Source organism: Vicugna pacos, chromosome 5 (genome assembly GCF_048564905.1).
Source record: "Vicugna pacos chromosome 5, VicPac4, whole genome shotgun sequence".
Classification (NCBI taxonomy): Eukaryota; Metazoa; Chordata; class Mammalia; order Artiodactyla; family Camelidae; genus Vicugna; species Vicugna pacos.
The window spans coordinates 50,261,269-50,282,362 of NC_132991.1; the positions used below are offsets into that span (position 1 = coordinate 50,261,269).

At 35.7% G+C, this 21,094-nt stretch overlaps 1 protein-coding gene across 7 annotated transcripts in view; it reads right to left on the reverse strand.

Annotated features, from left to right (window-relative positions):
* Nucleotides 1-5,935: 5,935 nt before the first annotated feature.
* Nucleotides 5,936-21,094, reverse strand: part of SESTD1 (SEC14 and spectrin domain containing 1) — a 222,665-nt gene continuing 207,506 nt past the window's right edge. For all 7 annotated transcript variants that reach the window (XM_072961233.1, XM_072961234.1, XM_072961235.1 and 4 more), the window contains 8 exons: nucleotides 19,590-19,784; nucleotides 18,942-19,056; nucleotides 17,343-17,502; nucleotides 14,155-14,236; nucleotides 13,336-13,458; nucleotides 12,383-12,574; nucleotides 9,746-9,867; nucleotides 5,936-7,277 (listed from right to left, as the gene is read on the reverse strand). In XM_072961233.1, coding sequence (XP_072817334.1) covers nucleotides 7,148-7,277; nucleotides 9,746-9,867; nucleotides 12,383-12,574; nucleotides 13,336-13,458; nucleotides 14,155-14,236; nucleotides 17,343-17,502; nucleotides 18,942-19,056; nucleotides 19,590-19,784 — 1,119 coding nt within the window. In that variant the 3' untranslated portion in view covers nucleotides 5,936-7,147. The remainder of the gene's footprint in view (nucleotides 7,278-9,745; nucleotides 9,868-12,382; nucleotides 12,575-13,335; nucleotides 13,459-14,154; nucleotides 14,237-17,342; nucleotides 17,503-18,941; nucleotides 19,057-19,589; nucleotides 19,785-21,094) is intronic.

A 21,094-nucleotide genomic window follows, 5' to 3' on the forward strand; every position in this document is an offset into this window, starting at 1 on the left:
CAGTAGAAGCCAAATATCCCAGCCCTTAAAAATTGAATAGGAAAGATTGGATGGACCATACATAAATCTTTGAACACAAGCACTGGAAACGTACATATGATTATACTTTTACAGGCTTATACAGATAACCGCAGTATGTAATAGAACAGGCAGAGAGGGTGAGACACAGTGGATAGAAGTCACTGGGGTGTGAAATAACTATAGCTGGGTGGTACTGAAAAGACAAAATTAAAAATATGACTTGCAAAGGTTAAAATATCCTGCAAAAACATAGCTATCCCCTATGCACAACTCTGAGGTAGAATTCTCCCCACCCAGTTTTCTGGTTTCTTGACCACCATTTGGAGGACTTCCCTGTCCAGATGGTTCTCTCACATTGCTGTACCTGGGACTGACTAGCCGTACATGTTTTTACTGTCCCTTCTACCCTTACTGAACAGAAATAATCTTTTCTGTTCAGTTACCAGTCTTACTTTACCTACTGAAAATGGGTGGCAAAAGTTAGTAATATAACAAACCAGTGCTGTTTCTTATAGTTAATATATCACCATGTTTGGGTAAGTGCTTTAATCTTTCAAGGAGTGAAACCAATGCTAACATTTCAGGGATAGGAACCACTTGGGGAACTGTTTTGGGCAGACAGGCATTTGCTTCCCTCAAATGACATCAACTGCCAACTATAAAAATGCCATTTCTATTCCAAACCTACTTCTCATATTTCAAATATGGGTCATAAAATTAGTTAACAACTTACACATCCAAAATATAGTTAAAACCCAGGACACAGCACAACCACACTAAAAAGCTATGGCAGTTTCTTTTAAAACTACCCTATGACACAAATTCTAATGCTAGATATTCATCCAAGAGAAACGAAAGCCTATGTTCACATAAGATTTATGTTAAGAATAATCAGAGTAGCTTTATAATTACCAATACTGGAAACAGACCACGTATTTATAAATAGGATAATGGATAAACTGTAATATAGTCATACAACAGACGACTCAGCAATAAAAAAAAAAAGGAATGAACTATTAACATAACATACCCAAACACATAGATAAATCTCCAAAACATGGTAAGAAGCCATCTAGAAAGAGGACATGCTGTGTGACTCTATTTACACAAAGATCTAGAACAAACAAATCTGATTTATGGTAGGAAAAAAAAGAACAGTGGTTCCCTGTAGGGGGTGGCGTGGGGACAAGAACTGACTGGAATGGCCATGTGGGAATTTTCTAACATTTTGCATTTTGTTAGCACTGTATGCACTTGCCAAAACCCAGCAGATACACACGTAAAATTTATGTATTTCACTGTATGCTCACTTTACATCAAAATTAAAATGTAAGCAAATACTGAACTCTACTGAATAATATGTATGCTAAATACAGTAGAAAGTGTAGAGATTTCTGCAATTTAAAATGCATTAAAAATAATCTGGATTTGATGAACTGATAGGTGGACAGACGTGATAAAGCATAGTTAATGCTAACTAGCATCTGGGTGGTAAGTACACTGTAAAATTTTAACTTTTTTGTACGTTATAATAAAACAGGGGAAAAACTCAGGGTGCAATGCTTACCAAATAATGCTGAGGATTTCATTACTGATCTCACAGCAACATAATCATCAAACTCTTCCCAATAGTGTCCATTTAGAAACTTGAGCTTGTGAAAGGATATTCCGGAGTGTGAGGTGAGCAATCAGCTCTCAAATCTATGCTGGCTGAAAATTGTCAAATATATGGATCTCCTCACACCTTAAAAAAAATGTTAATATATACAGTGATCATTGTTGGCTGTGTAACTAACGTTAAGAGTCAGAATTAAGATTTAAAAAAAAAAACACCACCACACACTCTCTTCAGGGAAAAAATCAAGCAGAGATTGTTTTTACCCTGACTTCTAAAACTGAGAAAGAATCAGGGTAACTGTAATAAACGTGTAGACCCAAAACATAACGTGAGGCTTGAACACAGTAAACAGGCCCTGATTTCTGAATCATTCGCCTCTCTCTCCAAAGAGGGGCACATTTGGGGGTCACTCTAAAGAGATGGCATTTGACTTGTAAATACTTCTAAGGTGGCACCTTGAGATTCACTAAAACGGCTTCAGACTTCAATAGTCTTCTGTCAGTAGTAGTTTTCCACATGCCTGATTTAAGATCCATAACAATACTGCTCGTAAGAACTAGCAGTACATAAATATTTTTAGTTATTTGCTAAGAATTCCTATATCACTATACATGGGTATTGTTGTATATTGCCTCCAAAGAGTTTTCTAACAAAAATAATCTTGATTCTCTTAAAAATTTACTTACTGCTTTCACACTACGTAGTCATGGCTCTGGCTTTGCCTGCAATTTCTAAGTTCTTCATGTTCTAGGACAGGCTCTGCTTTTTCTTGAAGCACATAGACTAGTTTTTTCAAGTTTTCAAGTCTGCTTTAAAATAGTACAGTCATGTTATTCAGCGTCATTATCTACGAGCCCCTCCCAGTCTTCAGCATTCCCCTGTATTTATGCTGTTCCATGGAGCATCTTACTTCTGCCAGTCTCCATGATAGGACCAGTTTGTTTCTGTTATTGCTACTAGTCAAGTTACCAAGACTGCTCTTCTCCAACCGCAACAGCACTAACAGTGGTCAGATTTGTGGTCTTGTTGCTGCAGGTTGGTGCTGACTCACTAAGATCCATTCTTGAGCATGCCACTTACTTTCTACTTACTTATTAATGGAATTGTCCTGTCCTGTCAGCCACAAATAGACGATATTCCTCACTTGTCTTCCAACTGGCTGGTCTATCGTCCTGTCATAAAAGAGTTAATTTGTCAGATTTGAGCATCTTGTTATTTACTGATGTGCTCACTGACCCCATCCTTGGTATTTTCAGTATATAGTTTTGAATTAAGGGACATGGAGCATCAGGAAGTGAGCACAGATGTTACCTTTCCCTATGCTTGTCATGTGGGACAAGAGCAAGATTAAGAATGCTCCATTTTCTATTCTGAAAAGGTAATTATAGCAATGATACCTTCCATTTCGAACATTTTAGTTTTCAACATTTTTAACATGATTGTATCTCATTCTTGAAATTATTTAATGTGACTTCTCTATTTTACAGACCCAGGGTTGTTTAGTGATTTTTACCAAGCTCAGTAAATGGCAAAGCCAGATTCTGAAGCCAGGTATTTAAACTTTCAAACTCTTTTCATTATATTCACTACAGTTCTTATTTTAACCTTTATATTTTCTCTACTATTCCTGCCATTATTTATTCTTCTCAGGTAAACCTGGATTTTCTGTAGCACACACTAAAGTCATAACGTCATGTGATAATCTGTACTTCATTTTGCCTCATCAAGGTATGTGCTGCCCTACATACCAGAAGCGTATCTTCCACCCCAATTGAAACTTTTTATTTTTAGAATCAAAACTTAACACTGATTAAGCTTGCTAATTAGGTTAACTGGTCAGCCATGGGGGTTTAACAAAAACACCTCAATCACACAACTCGTCACTGAAGATATTTACCCATGTATCATAATTTCCTATACCGTTTTCAATAGGCTCAAGATGTGGAAGAATTTAGCAACTATACTATGTTTAATTTTTAGTAACCACAGCGTTTTTACTACAGACCTGTGAGGATGGGAAGAGCACACAGTAGTATCGACTCTGACAAGGAACTTACAATGTAGCAGAGAATTCTGAATTCCTTCTCCAAATGCAGAATGCACAGCGAGGCAGGTTCAACTAATCTCACAATCATGCCATTGGTTACAATGGGTTTAGATCAGAGAGTAGGATTGAGCACTATCAGAAAAGTAATTGCCATGTTCCTATTAAGGAGTATGCCACTAACTACATTAATACTAATACACTAAAGTAGCACACTCCGTATGTCAACTGACAGGGTAATTAAACAAACAACAAACACGTTAATAGTAGATAACACTTGGGAGCAGTAGCCAATTTAAAGGCCTATAAAGTGAGAGAAATACCCATTCTTCTACACAGCAAGGAAGCCTCGAACTGCCATCGACTTCCTGGCTGGCAGGCTGCACAGTTTTATCAACACTACCAGGAAGTCACCTAGCAGAGGAAGATCATCAACAACCAGGCCTGGGAACAAAGTCAATTTTATCTGAGATAAAGTTACCTTCGCATCTTAACTCTGTTCATCAAAGCTCCGTTCTTCACAAACGGATGCCAAAACTGCCTTTATATACTGAGCTTACACAGGAACAAATGCACAACACAAAAGCAAAAGATAACAGACCAAAACAAAACGAAGCTAGCCCAATTAACTCTTCAGTAATTCCCTGAGATGCACTAAAATAATGTGGCAAGTTGTGCCATATACCAACTAGAAAAGATGGTTCTTTCCCCATTGTATTTGCAGGCCAACGTTGATTTCAAACAGACTGCAGTCACTTCCTTCACAGGCACTCTAAGTGAACTGTGAACTGTGACTCTATGAACAAAATCACATTAGGGCATTGTTGGGTTTTCATTCATAACTGTCTATGTATATACAGATATACATATAGAAAGTAGCAGCAAAGTTACAAATGAAAAGCAACAATATTTACTACGTTAAAAGCATATTCATCTTCATTTGAAATATGCAAATTCCAGGTGTGCCTTATTTTACTCTTGCTGTAGGTAGGACAGCTTAAGGCATACAAAAATTAACTCATTTGACAATAAGTAGGTGAGTTGATGGTAGAACTAAAGAGTCTCATTACTTACAATCCAGTTCCTTTCTGGCATAGTCTTTAATAAAAACATTCTAATTACTCTGGAATTCAGTAGAAGAAACAGATCTTGACTATAACTAGGTATCTAAATCAGCTAATATCTAAGCATCTAAAATACCAAATGACTTCCTGATGAGTAGATTCACTCATAACTCAGCCCTAACTTTAGGAAATCTGTTTAAAACATACTTCAGACTACAATATAAGAGGGATTATCACTAATGCCTACAACAGAACATGCATTCACATACAGGGGAACTGAGCAGTTATTACACATGAGCAAATGGCTGGGAATTGGAGAAGTCCCACAAGATTCCTTCCCTCAAAAGAGCTTATAATGTAGCAGGTAGAGACATGAACAGTTGTAGCATGTGATTAGCACCATCATGTAGACTGAAATGAAGAATCACAAAAGCTCATACTCACAGAAGTTATGACCTAAAAGACGGAGAGGATTATTAAACATAGAAAAAACTTCCTGGATGTTCTCAGACTCAATGGCAGTATAAGAGGGAGCAGCTGAATGTGGCCCTCAGATTATCTGGCATGTGTGACTATTTAAAGAAAGGCTACATCTTTAACCAAAATTATCAAAGAGGAGAAAGGTGAAAAATACAATTAATAACTTCACCCAGGTTGCAATGTCAAGCAGGAGTTGCAAGTACAGGTTTAGAACTTTGGACCAGATACGTAACATAGGACACTGGGATAAAAAAGAAAGCCGAAGGATGAGATACCTCCAGAAGCACTGTAAAGACAGAAGCTGTGAGAGCACGTTTTAGTAGACACATTTTAAATAAGAGCTATGTGACTATACTTAGGCAGAAGATAACACCTGAAGGAAGACACTGTCTAAGAAGGGCTGCTCAATGATATAAATGTTGCAGAGGCAGAAATGAACAAAGGATGCAGACAGAAGGGAAAAAAAAAATCATTCAATTCAGTAACTGGGAGCCCACTGAGAACCGTTTCACTGCAGTGCTGTGTAAAACCAGACTGCCAGATGCTGCTCTGAGCAGTGAGCGATGAGGATGTAGAGGCAATGAATACGGGTTTCTCCAAGTCTGGCAGTGAAGAAACCTGGAGATAACCAGCAGGCTCAGAGGAAGTTTTTTGCATTGGAAGATACATGAGCATTTTTGTAGACAACGAAAAGGAACCAGCATACAATTCTTTGCATAATTTTGTATTGACCACAGACTACAAAATATCTTTCTCAAAAACATTTTCTGAAATAAAAATTAACACAAAAATTACACATATTTTATGATTTTAAACTTACTATAAACTTAAAAGCACGTTTTATAAATTTTAATCCTAAAAGACTTGTACAATTTTTGTTATTAGACTACTTCAGAATCTTGCTTCTAGTCTGTCATGAGAAATTAAATTTTATTAACAATTGCTATGTTTAGTTCCAGAAAGATTACTCTGATATAAAGGATTATACTTAAGTAACTTATACACCACCTTCCCCAGCCCTCCTCCCCCAAAGACAAAATATCTTCAGGGTAGTTAATAATTTGGATATTTTTTCAAGTTGAAGATGAGAAAAATTAGAAATAGTACTCCATTCATAACTTCTTAAAGATCTAAATTGTTCTTAACAATTTTTCATGATAAAACATGCTTATTATATACACATGCTTACATATGAGATTTCTGGCTAAAATACATGCAATCAACATGAAAAACAAATTATCAAATATTAAACCATCCTCACAACCCTAAGAATGCCCTTTTAAATAAGGCACTCATGTTTGGAAATAGGATATAACCACCAAATTAAATAAGATGTTTAAAAGAAGTCTTTTATTAAGCACAAACAACTTTTAATACATTATCAATACAAATAGGAAATGTCTTTTAATGAATATGATATATCAAAGATCTGAAGGTTTTCTTCATACTGACACAATAAAAATAACGCAATTTTGAAGAAGAATTACAAAGGAAAATTTTGAGGACACCACCGTCTACTAATAACAGTTTAACTACAGTCTAAATTTACTACATCACCTGGGGAGGAAGGGCAACCATTTTTTATATAGAGAATTCCTAAACTCTTATTAGCACCATTCAAAGCTTATTATCAGTTGTTCATCTACAAACTGACATGTCAGGTAAAGCTTTAAAGCAAGTTTTCAGTGCAATGTTTACAGTTCCTTCTTTTAAGATACTTGGAGTCTATGGTCTCAAAGCATGTTAAATAATTATGTCTTGGTATTTGCAAGGTGTTAACATGTAGCAAGAAATGTGTAATGGAAAGAAATGAGGCTTATCCTGCTGTGAAATGCATCTTAAAGTACTGTAGCGAATGCTGTAGAATGCTGACGACATGCGGCATCATGAACTGCAGGATCTGTGGGAAGAAGGTAGCTATTAGCTCTCTGTAGTCATCATTTCGGGATGTCTCAGCTGCTGCCTTTTGAGACTAACTAGTTTCATCCTGTCTCTGATGTGTTCTGCAGTAGAGGCCATGTCACTTGGACTCCCAAAATATTGTTCAGTTCTAAAAATCAAAACAGAAAACCCCCAATCAGATCAAGACAAATCCACTGACTGAAGTGAATGCAAAAGGAAGCAAAAATTACCATAAATATTACCTACATGATATGGCGTTAGTTCATTTGCAGACCATACTGTTTATCTTTCAGTAGCAATTCGGTAGGAGAAACTTTTTTTTTTAAATGGCATAAAATATATAAAGACATGCTGAGAAAAATAATTAGTGGTACAAATGTCTTATCATGTGTACTTATGATCATCTTAATAAACCAAACAATGCAACAATAAACAAAACACTACAATAGTGATGTTCTGCTTTCAACCTGGGGCCCATAAGCATACACAAATGTAAAATTTGTATGTGTACTTCCGTGCTAAGGGCTATGAACACCAATTATCTAATCTAGCTGGCAAGTAAAATATACATTTAATGTTAAGCCATCATTTGAGACATTAATAGGTAAAATCATTTAATTTTATCCTATTTGCAAATTTCTTGTAATTCAGAGTCACAGAATCTTTTAGAGCTCCGAGAGTTTGTGGAAATAATGTGGTGAAGCTCTTCATTTTTTAGATCAGAAAACTAAGGCCTGGAAAATTAAATGATTTAACTACAATCACATAGTGGGAAAACCAGGATTTGAACCTGGGTCTTTAAGCAGTGAATCCAGAAAGACCATCTAATTTAAGTTCTTTTATTTTTCTAGGAGAATGTTACAAAAGAGAAGTCTGACTAAACCTACTGTCCAACAAACTTTACACAGCATAAATAGATTAAGATATAAAAGGGAATAAAGTAACAATTCTAAATATTAAAGGTGGTAGTTGTAAAATTTGAACATACAGCATTACCTTACTCTTTTACCTTAAAAATGAAAATGACACACAAACTGTGGAACACAGGAGAAGAAACCCAAGAAAAATACCAGGGGTAGGGAAGTGGGTACAGCTCAGTGGTAAAGTGTGTGCTTAGCATGCACAAGGTCCTGGGTTCAATCCCCATTACCTCCATTTAAAAAAAGAAAGAAAAACAAAAACACCAGGGGTAGATGCTCCTAGACTTACTTGAGTAGAATGAGAAACTGACTATGTGACAACTGTCTGTGAAATGCAGAAATAGGGTTTGGGGGTGTTCTGGAAGGGAACAACCAGAAGCACCCTACTAATATTGATACTGGCTCAATTTACAAATTGTTAGATTTTTATTTGACATTTGTCAATACATTTGACAGCATCAAGTACCAACTGCTACTGTTGTATTATCTTTTATACACTGGAGACGTACAACAAGACTTTAGGCTACTTCTGATTGTTCAAATTTAGGTATGAGTAGAGATTATCGAAGTACAGACTATGCATAATATTCGTTCATGGGAATAAAGTTGTATCTTCTCAGTATCAATTCCAAACAATCATCTTCAGTTCATGACACAGTACGAGTGGCACTGACCATGTGTCAGATTTAAGTTGTTTACATACATTTAGCTCATTTAACCCCTGTAACCTAAGGAGGTATGAATAATATGTATCTATTTTTGGATGAGGAAATTGAGACACAGAAAGGTTAGGTGGCTTGCCCAAGATGTCACAGCTAGTAAACAGTAGAGCTGAGATTTAAACCCAACAAATCTGGTTCCTGAGCCCATAACTGTATCCACTACACTATATTCCAGTATAAGGATAGTTTATTTAATGGTTTGGTTTCTCTATTCTTTGAATTAAATACCCTCTGGATTATCTCTATATTATTTTCACTGAGAAGGTCTACCTCCTCAGGGATAAAGCTCCTTCTGATTTATTTACCAGTCCACTTATTTGCATGAGACTATTTTTTATTTCTATCATCGACTATCTGAAATGGAAAGGAACATGGGAGTCATGACCCCATCCTTTTACAAATGAAGAAATTAGACCATATAAGACAGTGAAAAAAGAATGGGTTTGGAGCCAGACAGACCTGAGACTGTATTTTAATTCCACATAGAAGCTATGAAATCCTGAGCTCCTTACTTAATCTTTCTGAGCTTCAGTTTCTTTATCTGGAAATCAGGATTAATTGTACTGGCCTAGCACTGTTTGGCCAAAAGTAGTAAGGGTGAAGTGTTTAACTCAGGGCTTGGAATATATTTTGAGCTCACTAACCATCAGTCCCTTCCCTAAATGAAACCCGAAGTCCCCCAACTTCTTATCAGCATAGTCAAGGCTAGAACCCAGGATGTCAACCCAGTCAGTGATCTTTCTTCTACAGCAAGCTATTAAGAAGCAATACATTTGACAGCATCAAGTACCAACTGCTACTGTTGTTAAGAGCCAAGTATGGATTTTTCATTTTAAACTAATCTATTGTAGAAATTAAAGATGTGGACCAAAGCTAATTTACTTGGCTTTTAAAAAACTAGATTTTCTTCTCTTGATGACATCACTTTAAGACCTTAGTGATACAAAGACAAATTATAAGAACATGTATCATACCCATCAGGATAAACTACAGGAACAGTCAGTCTATCTAAAAGTGATTTTCCAACTGCTTCAATTTCATCAAATTGCTCCTCATCATTAATAGCTTCAGGCTCTTCTGGACAGTCCTGCAAAATCTGCAATAAATAAAAGTGCAACATCAATCAAGAGACACAGAAAGGGAATCAAGTTCATGCAAATTCAGCAGACTGAAGGTGTTTTAGTTTTGTCCTCAGCATCTTCACGTATGCTGCTGTAGAAGTTTGATCTCTTATTGACAAAGCTGGCTCAAGAAATTCAAACAAAACGAAATATATAATCCCTACTAATAATATAATTGGAGTACAAAAAGGTCTATAGTGAGTTCCAGGAAAAAATAATACTAGACTACCATTTGGAAACTAAGCTCAAACTGTGCTTAAGAAGTAGTATTCTGTCATTCATTAAACAACTATTTATTGAACACTTACTTTATGTAGATGTAGCAGCCTGGGATGTGAAATGAGATATAGAACTTGACCTAAAAGAGCTTAGAGACTTCAAAAATGAAAGAAAACATAAACACTAACAACATATACTCCAAGTACAAACACATGACTGATGTGATGACCTAGCTAGAAACTTTTCAGCTATTTTAAAAACAGATCTGCTGATTTGAGTTAACTGATGTAAACTGATAAGGTTATCATTCAAATACAGGAAGTTTTATAGTCCTTGATATTTTTTTTCCTTAACAATTACCATTTAAACTTAAAAGGCACAAAAGAAAAGAAAAGAAAAGAAAAAAAAGAAAAGAAAAGAAAAGAAAAGAAAAGAAAAGAAAAGAAAAGAAAAGAAAAGAAAAGAAAAGAAAATGCTGAAATGTGTAATAGTTAAGTCTATAGGTACTGACCCACACTAGTCAATATAGCAGCCACCAGGCTCATATGGCCAGTGAGCACTGGAAGAGTTGCTAGTCTGAACAGAGATGTGCTATGAGTCTAAGATACACTCCAGATTAAAAATAAGAATAATTTTAAAAATTTATCTACAAGAAAACAAACTGCAAAAGTTGGGGGAAAGAAAGTATTTTTCGAACTTTTTTTTTGCATTATACTTTAATTAATCCAATTATGTTTATTTCAGCTTTACTTATAAAGGACATTTTCATATTCTGAAAGTCTAGATTCAATTTAAATATTTTCCCAAACATTGTACTATATAATTAGCTTATAGCTGTGGTTGGATTTATGCTTAATGGTATAAAACAGAACACACTCAAGAGAAAAATAGTATCTGATAACAAAAAGCTTTACATAGGTTGGTGCAATAAAATATAGTCTTAAGTGGAGCTTACTGTAAGCATGATAAAGGCTAAATTGCTGAAAAATATTGGAATATTAATTTTCTATGAAAAAACTCTCAACCATATTCATTCTTACATGACCTCTTACAGAGATTTAGGTTTTAAAATGTCCTGCAGACACATTTAAAAACCAGTATCTTAAAAAGTTATCAGTGGTGTTAGAAATTAAGCCAGTGGTCACCCTGGAATGGGCAGCAGAAGCAGTGTGATTAAGACAGGGCAGGGAGCCTCTGGGGTGCGGGTAATGTTCTGTTGTTTGAATAGTGCACTGATTATATAGGTGTGCTCACTCTGAAAATTCACTGAGTGTAACTTTTGAGCTGTACACTTTTCTATGCTATACTTCAATAAAAAGTTTTCATTAAAACAATCAGCAGACAAGCAAGCCCTTTTGTATACTTTCATTTATCATCATTAGGCCCATTTTAAACTAAAACACATACCGGTAGAGTAAGTGACCAGCTCAGAAAGAGTTAACTATGGACATTTCCCAGCAAAGGTACTGCATAACACAGACAGAGACTACCTCATTCCTGAGGTTCCTGGCAACATCTCTTCTGCTCTATGGACTAAAGCTATCACATTTACATCTTAGGTTTCTCTTAAGTGTCTTAAATTGTACTGAACATTCCCTACATATAAACTTTCACTGTTAACAGATCCAAACAAAGTTAACCACATAGTAAGGGTCCCCTGTGGAATGGAAATAAGGCTTCGGTGCAGTTGAGAAAAAGGTTCTCTTGAAAATTGCCCAAATAACCGAGCATATTTCATTTTTGGTTTCTTGGACTAATAAATTCATTAAATAATAAATTCTAAAATGAATCTTTAAAGATAACACATAAAAAAGGTTTTATTTTTATCCTTATTCTCATAATTTTAGCTGGACAGTTTCTACTTTTAACACTACAAAATTACAAAGTGACCTCTTAAAAATTTGATGACAATTAGTAGCAATCACCAAAGCAAGTTTCCTTTCCTGGCGAAATGAAACAGATGGGAGTTATGACACCTGAAAGAACAGAGAGTACATTCTAGGCATCAGGTCTAGCGAGGAGAAAAGCACTGCTGACAGAGGACTACTGGATGGTTTCCATTCCTCTAACCATGGTACTCCAGTACTAGCATGGATTACTAACAGACTTTGACACTCGAAGACAATACATTATATCTAAACAAACTTTTAATAATGGAATTAATAGAAATTTTTAAAAAACAGACTAATCACAAAATTACATTATTAAAATTAACAGATTTTAAACATACATAATAAACACTATTGAAACCACATGTTTAAAAAAGCAAACCTTTTCAGCATTTGAGTGAAATGCAATAGCCATTTCCAGCCTATGTACTCTCTCTTCAGATGCTATTGTAAATTGTTTCCATACTCTGTTCAGTCGAGGAAGTGTATCCCCAGATGATCGAGATGTGCAACGCAAAGATTGGCACAGCACAACTGTGGCCTGTAGCAACTGTCTTCCATAGTCATAAGTGCTCTAAAAAAGACAAAGTAAACATAAAATTACAATAAAAGAATTCTGAAAAGAGGGATGGACAGGTGTGCAGGAGGACTGTGGTTGCAATTAAGTAACACTACTAGAAATCAATAATGAATGACTCCATCAGCACTTACTACTACAAATTATCTGCATGCATAAATAATGAAGGGGAAGCAATACATTCAGTTAATTTTTAGTTGAGTTTCTTCTTATTAGGCTTTCCTCTCTTATTCTGTTTTTCCCACTTCGGTACCATGGGCCAAAAAAAAAAAGTCTGCTCACTCACTGATCAAAACAAGTGGGTGGAAATGGTCATTTAAAATTCTATATAGGAAATCACACTGTTGCAATGTGAATTCAATAATTACAGAAAATAAATTAAGATACTTTTTACATGAAAAAAAAACCTATGTTGTTATGCTAACAGGTGAGATACAGACACTTGAGTTTCTAATTTACTGATATTAACACATATTTCACATTAACTTTCATGAATGAACAGTTACTGCCTAAAAAATGCCACAATACATATGACGAACCAGAGGAAGCATACAGAACCTGTATTCAGGGAAACAAAATCCCTCTCCAGTTTATGCAGGCTAGTTTTGATGCACCAGCTGACATATTCTTCATTCTGTGATATTTCTGGAATAACATAACTGACCCTACTGGACTTGGAGGGTTAAGTTACATTACAATCATGCAGAAAGCTATTCAAACGCCGAGTTTGTAGAAAAGGAAGATAACCAGTTTCGCACCTGTGCAACATCAACAAATTTTCTATGCTTTTCCAGTAAAACTTTCGTTTCCTGAGCATCATCGCCCAATCTGATGTGGGTCTTAAGCAGAGCATCCAGAAGTTCACTTAGCCATTCTACTGCCTAAATGAAAATAAGTAACAGTGAAGCTGGATTCATAACTCTTTACTTCTTATATCAAAACAGCGTATTTATAAAAAGAAAGATTAGTACAATGTGATTAATTAACACATTAGTTATAACCCGAGTTCTTAATAGCTTATTTCATTCAATGCCAAGCTACATAAAATCTAAAGACCAGACCTATAAAAGAGAAGCACTCTTTTAAAAATATTACTACATGATTTATATTAATGCAAGATCATGTGTTTCTGTAATATAGATCTTATTGGAATGTCACTGTAGATTTTTGTTACTACTTAAAATAGTAAGTTTCCTCTATGTCAGGCTGGAACCACGTTTTCTGATGCTAACTACACAAAGATAGCAAATTGTTTATCTAGCTTAAAAACCCTCCTGTGGTTTAAAAGGCAATGTGCTACATCAGCCTTCACCCTGGGATATAACTGACAACCAAATCAATAGCAATAAATAACAAACCCCAATTTCTAGCTCAACAGAGCATTTCATTGAGAAGGTAAGTCAAATGAGACCAGTTACATAACTGGGAATACAAAACTTCATTATTTCAACAGGATAAACTAGAGCCTGACTTAATAAATTCACTTTCTTAGGCCCATGAAAAGTACATTTCTATAGATAGGTAAAATTAATCTTCTAAGAAAAGACAAGTGCATAATGTGTCTGATTGATCTTTACCTGGGCAGCATCTTCTTCACATTTGAACAACTGCACCATCTGAAGCATTTTTAATCTTCGTACATCTACCATGTCTTCACATCTAATAAATCCAAACATAAATCAGGGTAATATTTCAGTTTTGTTGATAACTATTTATTATTACACCACCATCTGGCACGCTTGTTTTACAGTAAACTAAAATACTTAGTCCTATACTATGGAGACTGCAACTATTTCATTTTTATTGGTAAGAATTTTAAGGATAACTGTATCTACATTACACCAAAACCTCAAAATACCTGAATGATACTGAATCACAAACCCTCTTGAGGATAGCATGGATTCTGCAAAATACTGAAGCAAAGCATAAACACAGCAGTACACTAAAACCCAAAGAAATAACCATTGCCAGTTAGCGCTAAACAAGCTTCAAAATAAAAATGTAAAGTTGCTCAAATATTAATTTAGAGGATGATGCTCAAAGGAAATTTTAAAAATTAACTTTTCATTATATTACATTATCCAGAGTAATATCTAATTCTTAATTTAAAAAAAAAACCTCCATCTATGTTCTTAAGAAAAGAAACTATGGACTTCGGAGTGTAGAGAAACACAATTCAGAGCATTTTTTAATTTTGCCGTGGTCTGCCTGGAAAATATACAGATTACACTTTTAAGCTGACTTGATCTAGCTCAGCTCGGATCCATTCCCTTCATTACCCTGCAGTTCTATATACTTTAGATGGGACAGAGGAAACTCAATGCAGTACCAAATACCAATACCAAGTTGCCCAAGAGGCAGTGGGCTCCACCATAGTTGATGTTCTTAAAGAATCTTGATAACAATAGAGAAGTCATTGTCACTTTAAGGCTATTTTTTTTGTAAGAAACCCCTCAATAAAAACCCATAATGTATTGTTGAAATGCAACTTGGTTAAGTAATTCTACAAGGGACTGAAGGAAAGTATTTTTAAAATCTTAGGCTAAAAGACAATGTAAGACACTCCAATGATGAAAGCAATACTATACACATATTCAACACGTTGTCAGGTATTGGATAATGTGCCTGAAAAATATAAAATGTGGTCTCCACTACTAACATGGTTCCATTTGGGGAGACAGACTTTTAAACAACATGATAAATACTATTGTGGAGCTGTATGAGAATCGGGAGGAAAGTAACAAACTTGCCTTAGAAATCTAAAAAAAGCTTCCAAAGATAAGCATTCCTGAGTCTTGAAGACTAACTAGGAATCTACTTGGCAGAAAATGAAGAAAGAAGCATTCTAAGTCATGGATACATGAAACAGCATGACACATTCAGGAAAGCACAAACAACTGTGTGGCTCTGTGGGAAAGTTAAAGGAGGTAAGATTGTGCAGGACTGGGTTATGAAGGGTCTCCCACACTATTGCAAAGAGACTGAACTTCATCTGAGAAAATTTATACAAGGAAGTTAGGTGACACAGAAGTGTGCTTTACAAAAATTGCTTTTATGTAAACGGACTGTAGAGGAGCAAGGCCAGAGGCAGATAAGAGCTAAGATTACGAAAAAAGAAATGTTCATGACTCAGAGAGAGCAGAATTCAGGCATTTGATTATGCGGTAAGGGATGAGGATGAGTAAGGAGTTTAATAAATCCTTAGGATAAATCCCATGTTCCACAGCTGATGGTATTTTTAACCTGAAGAGGAAATTAAAGAAAAAGAGCAAGTTTTGGAGGAGAAGGATTCTAATCTGTATGTATTAGTTTTAAGTAATATATGGAGCATCCAGGTGGAAAGACTCAGACAGCAAGAGGAATTATGGGTCCAAAGCACAGGAGAGGCTTCTGGGTCAGAGCCAGAACTACTAAGTATAGTCATATTAAAGAAAGCCATTAAAGTAGTGAAGACTGTCCAAGGAGAAGACAGAGGAATAAGAGAATCTGGTCTCAGAACCAACCCTGAAAGCAGTGAAATTAGCTGGAGGACAAGAAATCAGTGAAGAAAACCAAGAAGAAACAGAATGCCAGGATGAGAGCTATAATGGTGTTTTCAAAGAAGACAAGGCTGTCAGGAGTTTCAAGAAGAAAGAAAAAGTCAGTTGTGCCTAATGCTATTCAGAGTGGTCAAGCAATGTCGAGACCAAAAGTATTCCCTGGATTTTGAGCAAGATCAAGCGTTTATTACATGTGGCAATACAAAGTTCAGTGAAACAGTGAGGGTAGAAGTCAGACTGAGAAGGGTGGAACAGTAAACTGGAGGTAGTGAGCAAGTTATATGAGTGCAGATTAGACCTTCAAAGATTTAGCTCTTTCCTGACAAAGGGTTGAAGAGAAAGGTATATATATGTGTGTGTGTAACTGTTTAACTTTCTTTTAATAGGAGGAATGTAAGCATTTTAATGAAAAGCAGGGGTCAGAATGGAGAATGGGAGTTGATGGAGTGAGGAGACATGGTGGGAGGCGGCTCTGATAAGAGCAGAACTATATCCTCCTTTGTGATGATAAATAATGAAAGGATAAGTTTGTAGATAAGAGGGGAGAAAAACTTTGTCTAATGACTATTTTCTCTGTGATGTAGGGGGAGAGTTTCTGTGAGGTTTTCTTTAAGACCTTAAAATTTCTAAGTGTGCAAAAATTTCACACAATCATGCTAGATTGAGTATACTAGCATATATTAATTTAATCCTTTACTTTGCAATACTCTGCAATTACCATAGCTGACTGAATCTTCAAAGAATTCTTTAAATTCCTAGTTCAATATCAAATATCAAATGAAACTAAACATCATCTTACCCAGAGAATACTGTCTAACCCTTCTAGAGCAAAAATGAGAACAATGGATGAGTGACAATTTGTGAGACGTTTAGATGAAGAAACAGATCAATGTAGATGGCAGTCTTAATAGCAACTCTAAAACAAAATGAAAATGGAAAAAGCAAAATTCTCCAAAAAAGGGTTTTCTTAGAAGAAAGAAGAGTCATAGGCTACACTGGGGATATGAAGTGGAATATACCTGAGCAAAACTGAAATTTTTACTAGAGAGTAAAAAGGGAAAAGGTACTCATTATTTGAAAAAAGTATCATGATTTGTTAGTTCAATTATATACAACAATTATTACATTCACCAAAAACCTACTACATGCCTACTATAGAACATAAATTATACCACTTTTCATTTTAATGTTATGTTGTCTTAGCAAAAATTAACATTAAACTTTGCCTTTGTTTCCTAAGCTGCATGTCTTCCATCACTCCTTGTATGTGGTCCACATTTTCTTTATTTTCAATGGTTACATCCTTTCCATAGGCCCAAGATGCCTGATTGGAGATCTGATCCAGAAGACCTTGACCTTTTTCACGCAAACCTTGCAATCCTACATCTAAAACAAAAGTTACTAGATTTAATCTCTTACACAAGAGATGCTTTCCCTCCCTCAAGTAAATCCTTACAGCAGATACTGTACTTGGATTCCAAGTATAACAACTTTGGTACATTAAACTATCTTGAGATGGAACCCTCTGGATACTTTAATCAATAAAAACCTTTTAAATGTGGTTCAAACTGGAGTTCCCTCTCATTCATTCTCCCTAAAGAAAATTTCCAAAAGGTGTATTTCCATAGATAATAATTACTTTTCAAAATTGAAAGCAGGAAGAGTGTGTGAGAATTTCTATTTTGAAGAGAAAAAATTCCAATATTTTCCTTTTACATAATCCAATTTTTAGGAGAACAAGACAAATACTTTGTTCAAAAAAATGTTTAAGAGTTGCAAGACTTTGAAACATTCAAGTAATGTATTCTCACTGTAAAAGGATACTGAACATTTTGAGTATAGCCACTGTCCAGCTTACACCCAAAGAGAAGTAACACTTAGGCTTAAAAGACTCTAAATTAGGCAAGTACACTGGAATTCTTTTTTCTTTTTTGAAGGAAAAGTATAGCTCAAGAAAACTGACATTTTGAAACAAACTTCATTTGGCATATTAAATACTAAACATGTATTAGACGTATTATGTTAAAGACTATATAAGTAAATAAAATGACAGTACAAACATAATTTTCAAACTCACTGCCTCAAGTCCCTTCAAAATTAATTAATTTGGTTCAATGATGTGTCACCATTTTCTACTAAATCTCTGCCTTGAGTTTCTGCTTCTTCTCCTCCAGTCCCCTTTGCCCTTCTGTCCCTCTCAATACCACAAATACCACCCTGCCCTCCCATTTTTACATCCACTCTCCACTTCTTCCAGTCATGACCTAGGGAAATTCATCGTATTTCCCACCGTAGTAAAATTTAAAAGGCTTTGGTGTCAAGTGAGAGAACTTGCTTAATGAAACTGCACCATCCTCTCCTGGGAGAGTATGTCACCTTGGCAATATTCCCAGTTTGGAGAAACAAATGCACAGAACCAAACCAACCATTTTTTCACAGGGTTAGGATAGAGCAACAAAACTCTTGCATAAAACACAGTTTGGGGCATACAAGGTTTACCACAGAACATTTCACAGCTAATTACAGTTTATACATGCACTACAAATAACTTCATATTATATGCAAGACATAGCACCTGTAGATATGGCTGGGTAAACAAGAAAGGCTAAAGGCCCAGTGAAGGAAGGGTGATTGACCAACAATGAGAAATAAAAATTGTAGCATAAATTACACCTTTTAAGGTAATAAAGACTTTTTTATACTAATTTTTTCTGTGTTCCTTATAAATAATCATAATTCAGTATAAGTTGACTTGTCTAACTATGGAAATGATAATTCTTTAAAAAAGAACTCTTATGTTTTCAGCATTTTTAAAATCTGCTTACCAACACTTTTCAGCTTCTCTTCAAGCAGTTTTAAAGTTTGCTGAATCGATGCTCCATCAGCTGGTGCTACATCTACGCACAACATCCCTAATAAGCCATCCAACTGCTGAGACAACTAAAGCAGAGGGACACCAAAGAGATAACCCTGATGTAATCAGCATCTAAAGTGTTTAATGATTAATGAGGTTTATATCTAATGAGGTTATTACAATTATACTTGAAAAAGACTATGCTGTTAAAAGACAAGGACAAATAATTAGAATACATGTTTTCTGAAAGAGAACATACAGATGCATGCATCAGAAAGAGAAAGAAGTATGTTCAGGTCAGCAGAATGTAAAAAAATATTGAAACTTCCAATTTAATGTATGTTATAAAGCATGAACATTGAGAAAGTATCAAAATGAAATATATCTATTAGTTTGGACTATTTAGACAAAAATAAGTTCAGTTGCATGCAGAATAACTTAAAATTTTAAATTAAAAAACATTTTTTTAATCAAAGATATTTATCTTATTTCCCCCACCAGAAAATTACTTTATTGTTCCGGAAAAATAATTAGGGGACATGCAAACCTGCAAAAATGATGTGCAGATAAGTATTCAGATAATCTGAAGAAAAGAAAAGCAATCAGAGTAGACACTTACGTCTTGGGCAACGCCATGAAATTCCAGAGCTGCTTGTAAGAGATTCTGCCTAAACTCCAGCTGACTGGCCTGTCGATAACAAACATCACTAAGTTGTTGCTGCAGTGACTTCAGTTCCACAAGATCTTCCTCATCCCCAGCATTTAAGAGTGCTGCAATTTGCTGATTAAGTTCCACGTACACTGCAAACCATTCCTGTAAAACAGATGTTGTAAAGGATCAAATCAGTTTCTGAAGAACTACACATTACAGTTTATTATCTCTGGATATGGTAAGTAACGTATCTGAGAATTTTCCAAAGCAAAATTATTTAAATTGAGGATGAAAAGTCCCTAGCACTCAAATCCTTCCACTGTGATCCCTGGAATTCACTCCGGCCAATAGCAAAATCTTTTTCCTCATCCTGGCCTCCAGAGGTCCCCTTCTCTTTTTTGTTCTACATGAAACCTATCACTCTTAGAGAAAGCAGGTAACCCTGCAGCCCTCATAACTGACTGCTGATTTTGTTTCCACAGCCAACCTACCACAAGGCTGGAGGTGAGGGAGTTGGCTGCCTCATTCCTCATTACTATTTCCAGACCATTTCTTCTTCTCCCTCTTCTCTCAAAAACCACACCTCCTGTAAAATGCATGTTGTCAGATAACACTCTGCCAACCGTTCCTGTTGCATGCACGAACTTTCCTGCCTTCCTCTCAGTGCCAGCTACTTACTGACTTCCACCGTGTAGACATCCATCCAACACTGAAATCTCAGTTCCCTGACTCCCTCCCTCATTTCCAGCTACCCTGTCCTCACCCCACCTCAGCTACCTACTCCAACCAATACAAAATCTCGTAGTTATCACATGCTACTGTATAGCCCCTAAATCTTAATTTCAAGAATCTCATTCTTTGACGACCAGCTACCCACTCTCCATTTCACATTCTTTAGTATGTCCACTCCTACAGCCTCACAAGGTCCACCAGTCCACTGACCTCAGCATATTTTACTGTCCAGCACTCAGGAGCTTCAAGCCTTCACTTCTACCCTTGGTCAGAGGCTGTAACTACCTCCCAGAGCACAACCTATGCTCATGCCCTGCTCTCCTTCCTTCAGATTCACTCGGCAAAACCTCAAACAAGATTCCTCTGTCTGTTGGGTGCCTAGAACAGTTAAACATGATGGATAAAAACAACTATGTGGATTGGTGTCTTTTGGGAAAATATAGTTACTTTTCAAATTTTAGTGCAGTATCAAAAAACAATGTCCATAATGGTCAGAAAGATACTAAAATACTTCCCCCTTTTCCAAATACCTATCTGTGTGACTACTTCAACCAAATGGACTGGTGTCTTTTTAAAGTTATGACCAAATAACTTCAAATGAGCCTTTAGCAACCCTACTACAGTTCCCGAGTCAATTCACTTTCCCATTCTCATGATTATTCACTCCTTAAATCTCCACTCTCTTTTTGCCTCTTCACTCTCAGCCAAAAATCCAACTTCTTAATTCACTAGGAAGCCAT